The sequence below is a fragment of the Sardina pilchardus genome, chromosome 10 (genome assembly GCF_963854185.1).
Source record: "Sardina pilchardus chromosome 10, fSarPil1.1, whole genome shotgun sequence".
Classification (NCBI taxonomy): Eukaryota; Metazoa; Chordata; class Actinopteri; order Clupeiformes; family Clupeidae; genus Sardina; species Sardina pilchardus.
In genome coordinates this window covers 31835071-31843252 of record NC_085003.1, presented here as the reverse complement: position 1 = coordinate 31843252, position 8182 = coordinate 31835071, and the positions used below count along the sequence as shown (strand labels likewise).

General features: G+C 39.2%; 1 protein-coding gene across 1 annotated transcript in view; it reads left to right on the top strand.

Moving 5' to 3' along the window:
* Nucleotides 1-5384: 5384 nt before the first annotated feature.
* The window catches only part of LOC134093466 (mucin-2-like), a 36682-nt gene continuing 33884 nt past the window's right edge, over nt 5385-8182 (top strand). The window contains exons 1-3 of the mRNA XM_062546518.1: nt 5385-5460; nt 5879-6143; nt 6648-6762. Coding sequence (XP_062402502.1) covers nt 5385-5460; nt 5879-6143; nt 6648-6762 — 456 coding nt within the window. The remainder of the gene's footprint in view (nt 5461-5878; nt 6144-6647; nt 6763-8182) is intronic.

Genomic DNA, 8182 nt, shown 5'->3' with positions numbered 1-8182 from the left:
AGTTGTTGAGGGCAACAAAAAACTTATTTAGAAAAAGAATAGAAATGAGGTGTTACTGTAGTTATTTAGTTGTTAGTTGTTAGTTCAACAAACCGCTAGTGTGAATACTGTATGTATTCATGAACAGTTTTGATGTATAATATATTATCACCTAATGGCAGAAAAAGAGCATACATCAGCTTTTGAGTCCATACAGATTGTCATGTCGCCTGTGTCAAATTATAATCAGAAGGTTGCAGGTTCAAGTCCAGTCCGATTGCATGGCAGCCTTTTGCCATCAGCATGTATGAATGGTTACACAGAGACATTAAGGGCTCTGGAGAAAAGCACTACACAGATGCAAACTATTTATCATCTGAGAGATGAAACTGAGTTGCTCAGTGTTATACAATCAGTGTGTATAAGATTATGTAGTGTTCCTAGTCCAGGCTCTGTAAATGGGAAAGAAGCTAAGTGGCCCAGACCAAACCATACGCTAATTCCAGCCAATCAACAGCCTTTGCTTTAGGCACACAGAATGGAGGGATGTTGAGCTTACATATCAACATCATCAGTACAAAGGACTTATACCTTTTAACAATTTGTGATCAATTAAAACATTTAATCTCGTCTTGTGTTGAATGAATGTGAGCCGGACTGGATGGTACAACACAATCACACCAGAGTGAATTATCTATAGGGCCTGACTTTGGTATCACAACCCAAGCAGCTTATTGCCAAAAATGTACCGTCGTCATCAGTAGCCACCTGTTTCCCTTTTCGATCATTCCGTGTCAAATCCAGACAGAATCCAGAAAAATGGTTGCTTCACCGTCTCCAATTTCGCTCAGAGTCTGTCTATGTACTTCCAAAATAAAGACCTGTAAAATAGTTTTGTTCAATTCCAATGTTTTCATATTTCTTTACCTTTTGATTTTCATTCATCTTGGGAGCCATATTTTTGTCATAAATGTCTTAGAAAGTATGATTCCAAGCCTGCCCAAACTTTGTAGGATGGAAGGCAAATGTATGGTTTGACTGACAGGACTATTCAAAGTTTCAAGTGCAAAAAAGAATAATATTGAGGTATATTATAAACTACCTATATATACATGACATAAATCAGTATTGTATCTGCAAATACAATAGTTTGATGTCCTGGCAATATTTGAGGTATCTGCATCATTTCAACATAGAGAAATTAGGTCATTCTTGGTCCTGAAGAACTGTACAGGTAGCCTATGTCTTGTTCCTGAGGATAAGACGTAGGATTTGAACAGAATTGTGAGGATAAGACGTAGGATTTGAACAGAATTGTTTTACAAGCTTTGGTTTTGGGACCTACAGTAGAAGGTTTAAATAATATCTGAGATAGTGCAGCAACAGAATGATAAGATACAGAATGACCCTCTTGCCTTCCCAGATACATCTTTCCAGGATGTTGATATACCTCAGACCAATGATGGATGTGTCCTGCAATGATGGTAGAACCAGGATCAACAACCTCATAGTGAGTTAATGATCTATCTGCCATGATGTGGGAAGACAGATGGCAGCTGGAGGAGAGGGATACACCGTTCAAACAGTGGACTGTTGGGACAGGTCAGAACATGGCACAATAGCCTTTCCTCATTGATGCATGTTGACATTCACACCTTTACCGCCAGGACTCCAGCATAGGATTACCAGAATTTGTACCACACCTACGCGTGTACGCACATGCACACGCACACGCACACACACACAACACACACACACACACACACACACACACACACACACACACACACACACACACACACACACACACACACACACACACACACACACACACACACACACACACACACACACACACACACACACACACATACAGATGTATATGAAGGAACTGGACATGAGCATGCAAAATTCCAATAGAGGCCAAGAGTTACAAAACACTGTAGGGGTTTTTGTTGGTGTGAACTCTGCCCTCAGTAGTCATGGTCAGAGACAGAATGATGCAAATGTTTAGTGGCAGCAAGTGTTCCCCCTTTCCATACATTTTCAACGTACTGGGTGTACCCATTTAGTGCTAAGGGGGTACTCAAATAATCTAAAACTGTCAAAAAAGGTCAATGTTACAGGCATTCTGGGCACCAATCCACAAAGTCAGACATTTCATTCTGCTCATTTTAAGTCAATGCGACATCAGAATGAATTTGAAGTCATTATTTTAAGGTAATAGAACTACATTGTGAACATCTGAAGCCTGTGTTCATAATTAATCCCATAATAATAGGATAATAACTGAATTTAGCTAATTGTTTCTTAGTCCTCTTGCTGTGTGTGTGCTCGAAAACATGGAGACAAAGTGACTCAGACTGAGCCAATCAACCATGTTGCCCCAGGACCTCTGAAGATGTATTATAGGGTCCGATATCAAGAGAAAGTCGCAATCAATCTCTAATTTCCAAAAAATCTTGTTCTTGTTCTAGTATAGTACAATCTTGTATAGTTTTTAATATGGCTTTGAAGAGTTGGAGTAACATGTTGATATTATTCAGTTCTGGTCCAACTTAATACCAACCTTGTTCTTACAGCTCTTAAAATCCTCCTTCTCAAAACATGACAAAACATCAAAGAACTTATAATACAGTTGCATAGGTGCTACCGCTCATTATTACTGTCACACAATGTATTTAAACTTTGTTTAAATATGTACAACATGGTAGTGTATAACCAGCTAATCGTGATATTTCAAAGTCAAAGAACTGACAAATAGACCAACACTGAAGGTTTAAAAAAATCCATGGGTTCTTTTGAAACCTTCAGCGAAAAAAAAAATATGCCTCGCTCCACATCCTGGAGAGAAAAAAAGCAGAGACTGTTCAAGAGAACAGAACATCCATCATACTTTCATGTTCAACGTGTCAACATTAATCTGGTTAGATATTTATGAAACACATTTGATCTCACCGTGGACTGATCACGATAAATACAATGTTTATTTGCATCCACATCTGAACATCAGTTCTGCTTGTGTTTGAGAATTGGGACATTCATTGTATCATGAAGAGTATTGTGACATTTAGTGCATTGTGAAATGGGAGATTCTTAGCGTAGCTCATGTTGTTTTCATCAGCCATTGCGTTTGGTGATGGTCGTAAGCCATCAGCTATATTTTAATAGATTACCATGTTCTTTCATTTTTTGAAAGGATCAAAGACACATAGTCATACCTATTTTTAAGGTTTATATTTGATTTTGCTGCATTTCTTCAGCTGTGAGGTTAATACAGTACATGAGCTATACATGGGAAGGTGGTTCTTCTTTCTGATTAAAGCATGACCTGATTTAAGCTTTCAGAGCTTCCCACAAAATTGTATCGAAATCCATCCATAACTTTTTTAGTTATATTACCAACAGACAAGCAGACAAACAAACCCAGATGAAAACATAGCCTCCTTGGCGGAGGTAAAATATAACTAGAAAAGCACTCAGAGAGCGCAGACCTCCACCAAGCGAAAACAACCGTCTCCTGGATACAGACAGTGAGCCGGATCACTCCCAAAATTGAATGGTTTCTTCCTAGGGACATTTAGGCTACCTGAAAATGTAATCAAAATCCATCCATAACTTTTTGAGTTATCTTGCTAACAGACAAACAAACATACAAACATACAAACATACAAACATACAAACAAACAAACCCCGATAAAGACATAACCTCCTTGGCGGAGGTAATAATAATTAAATTTAGCTAATTGCTTCTTAGTCCTCTTGCTGAGTGTGTGTGCTCGAAAACACCCCTGGTGGTCATGGAAACCCCTAGCTATGGAGACAAAGTGACTCAGACTGAGCCAATCAACCATGTTGCCTCAGGACCTCTGAAGATGTATTTGTTTGGCTTAGGGTCAGATATCAAGGGAAAGTATGGACTGCTGTCAAAGGAAAGTCCAGCCAACATAGGGGCTCAATAAAAGGAAAGACATGAGGGACACAAATCTATCTCTAATTTCTAAAAATCTTGTTATTACCTTATTGACAATAGTTTTTAAAATGGCTTTGAACAGTTGGAGTAACATGTTGGTATTATTCAACTCTGGTCCAACTTAATGCCAACCTTGTTCTTACAGCTCTTAAAGTCCTCCTACTCAACATGTCAAAACATCAAAGAACTTCTTGCTAACATACACAGTTGCATAGGTGCTGCCGCTCATTAATGCTGTCATACAAATGTATTGAAACTTTGTTTAAATATTTACATCATGGTAGAGTATAACCAGCTAATCGTGATATTTCAAAGTCAAAGAATTGACAAATAGATCAACAGTGAAGGTTTAAAAAAGATCCGTAGGTTCTTTTGAAACCTTCAGGGAAAAAAATATGCCTCGCTCCAAATGCTGGAGGGAAAAAAAAGCAGAGACTGTTCAAGAGAACAGAACATCCATCATACTTTCATGTTCAACGTGTCAACATTAATCTGGTTAGATATTTATGAAACACATTTGATCTCACGATAAATACAATGTTTATTTGCATCCACATCTGTGCATCAGTGCTGCTTGTGTTTGAGTATTGGGACATTCAGAGTATCATGAAAATATTGTGACATTTAGTGCATTGTGAAATAGGAGATTCCTAGCGTATCTCAGAGTCATGCTGTTGTCATCAGCCATTGCGTTTGGTGTTCAAAGCCATCGGCTGTATCTTAATAGATTACCATGTTCTTTAATTTTCGAAAGGATCATAGGCATATGACATGATGTTAACACCTATGTATTAAGGTTTATATTTGATTTTGCTGCATTTCTTCAGCTGTGAGGTTAATATACAGTACATGAGCTATACATGGGAAAGTGGTTCTTCTTTCTGATTAAAGCATGACCTGATTTATTGGGTACTGCAGGTACACAGATGTGTTTTTTTTTTTGTGATTATTTGCATACAACACTGTATTGATACAACAGTATATTGACAATATTTTAATAACAATGACAACAATATGTTGTTATAATACAGAACGTTATAAAGTGTGTGTGTGTGTGTGTGTGTGTGTGTGTGTGTGTGTGTGTGTGTGTGTGTGTGTGTGTGTGTGTGTGTGTGTGTGTGTGTGTGTGTGTGTGTGTGTGTGCATGTGTGTGTGTGTGTGTGTTGTGCTGTCTGTATATTTTTCACAACATATATTTTCTAGTGATTTTTTTTGTCAGTCTTAGTGCTGGTCTCTACGCCCATATAGGAGGAAGAACAATGTCCCTTTCAACCCAAGGCTGGGCCTTCTGTTTGCTGTGTCACCGGCAAGCATCTGCTGTGGGAGGGCAGACAGGGAGTTGAGCAATAGCTTTAAAAGGTGGGCACTGACACGAGTCACCTCTCATCTTTGACCCTCCTCCCAGCAGAGGACACTGAGCCTTGTGACCACCATGCATTGGACGGCGCCCAGGCTCTGGGCACTCCTTTGGACACTCACCTACGCTGCTCAGGTGGACGCCAAGCTCGGTGAGCCATGGGTGCAGAGATGCAGGCATTAGAAGGGCCTCTTCCTTTTGCTTCCCTTTTATTCTTATTTTTTACCTGGGTGAAAAAAAAAAATAGCAGGTTTAGTTTTGCTTGTTGTTAGACTAGGGTGGTTGATTTTGTGTGTTTAGGTCATGATTTAAGAAACTCAGTCAGGGCTAACCAGTGTATTTCAATGATTGAGATTTTGAGATGTACATTTGATTTAATGTTTCTGTGGTGTGATTCTATTAATTATTTAAATTAGTATTCAGTCAGTATACTCACCAGCTACATTTTGAAGCAGGTAACCTGATATTTGTACATTTTATAATTACATGACAAGGAGTCTAACAGGAGTTTTGCAAGAGGTGAAAAAGCTAACTATGCCTCTTGAAAAACGTGATGTTTTGTTTTACAGTCCGGAGTTACAATCATGTCAAGAGCATCTGTAGCATGTGGGGCGAACATCACTACAAGACCTTTGACGGTGATGTCTACCAGTTCCCGGGGATGTGCGACTATAACCTGGCTTCTGACTGCCATTCGTCCTTCCAGGACTTCTCTGTCCACGTGAAGAAAAATATGGACAACAAGGGCAAGATCACTGTCAGCCAAGTCATGGTGACCATCAAGGACCTGCCTATTCACCTGACTAAACAGATGGTTATGGTCGGGGGAGAAATGTGAGTTTTTATGCTAAACCCGACACCTTTGTGGATAGAATAGATGATGATTTGAACTTTTGTCCCACTGCACAATGAAGCCCGGTGATTGAAGCTAATGTGGCTTACTATTTTGGGTTTGTTTTGTCTTTTGACTGTGCTTCTTTCTTGAATGATGATTGATTGATTGACATTGAGCTGAAGTTCAGAATAACTAATCTGGATCAATGGGATAATTTATTTGACATGCTCCTACAAAATGTGTCCCCCAATTGTCCAGTAGTATCGCCTTTGACATACAATGACAGTGTGTAAACACAAAAGGTTATAACCCCTTTTATATACAGTAACATAAAACATAGTTATGGCCTACCTACCTTGAATGTTAAAGGGCAAAAAGATGTGCAATATGCAAGCGCTTTATCACACATGTATCATGTAAGTGTTGTGCATGGAAAGTGTGGGGTTTTAGCATGAAATCTGCTCTTGTGCTTGTTAGTTATGGTTGTGGGTTTGACTCCGTAGGATCTCCACTCCTTACCATGTGTCTGGAGTCTTGATCGAGGAAAACTCTGCGTACACTAACCTCCACTACAAGCTGGGCCTCAGTGTCATGTGGAACAGGGATGATGCTGTCATGGTAAGACAATCCCGGAGAGTTCAACACTCAAATCGTTTGATGCTATTGCTGCTCCACAGTGAACAATAGAAAATCTTCCGCTTGCCATTGGTAAATGTGATCTCCGCCTAACTGTCCTGACAAAGCCTATTTGATGTTAGCCTTTACCTTATTATAAAAACTGGTGGTACAATTACTGTATGCCCTGTTGGCACTCTGAATAGGGTTATGCTTTGGCTGTGGTGGTTGACAGAGGTCCTCCCAAATTGGAAGGTAGCTAAGAGTTAGGTCTTGTAGAAAATTGTGTTGAAAGCGTATTTCTCAGACAGTCATTAGTTAAAGTGAAGAGTTACTAGTAAACACATGATCATATATTCACATACACTGAAAAGCTAGGGTTCTACAGTAACATGTTTTAATGACATGTTACTGTAGAACCTCAACAACTCAATGTACAGAGTCATATTTCTGAATTTCATGTTTCCACAGGGCATTTTAAAACTAACCTTGACAGACAGGACACTCTGACATTGTTGCTATGTACCTGAAACACCTATTGCTCTGTGTAACATTGTGGTTGCATGAACTGTCAGTTTAAAATCAATTAGCACCAAATTGGTAGTCTGGTTTTCACCATACTAAACTCAATCTTTTAAGATTGAACATTAGTCTGGCGAGGCTGCACTTTGTTTCTACTGCACTTCGCGTTGCTTAAGTTTCGTTTTCGGCGCGTCACCGGCCAATAGCGTGCCAGGAATAGAGTATGGCCGTTTCTGATTGGAGCCAAAGATTCTGGCAGTAAACAGCGAAAATAGATCTGCTGGTATCCAGCCTGAGCTGCCGGGCGAAATTCAAATTCCCCGGAAGTTCAGGCCGGGTTCACCCAGCCTACCAAATTGGTACTCAGTACATTGAAAATGAAGAGGATTTCGTAACACAGATTATGTCACCATAATCTGTCTTAAATCTAACTGAAATGAAGAATGGATAATCAACTTCGTCAAAGGAAGAAAGATCAGCTTAGTCAGAGGACGTGTTTGAGATCTGATATGACGAAGCAACTATTTTTGCGATTCATGGAGACATTGGTGCAATGATCAACTTGAACACTAAAATTACCCTTGATGTTTTGTTGGTCTCTATGTGTATAGAGAGTTGTTTGCACACGTATACTACACTTTTCAGAATAATTTTTGACTACAACATGATTTTTAGAAAGGTCTGACCAGGGACTGGGGTTGCAAATTAGCCAACTGGCTAGAAACCTTTTATGTAACACATCTACAGACATTGTTATGGCATTGACTGTGATAGCTATGTATGTAATGTGCGCTGCATTGTCCCTGACAAATAAACTAATAAATGAATAAAAATAAAAAGGCTTCACTGTAGTGAGTGCGATATTTATCTTAGGATCATCTTAATGGATACATAAGAGCTC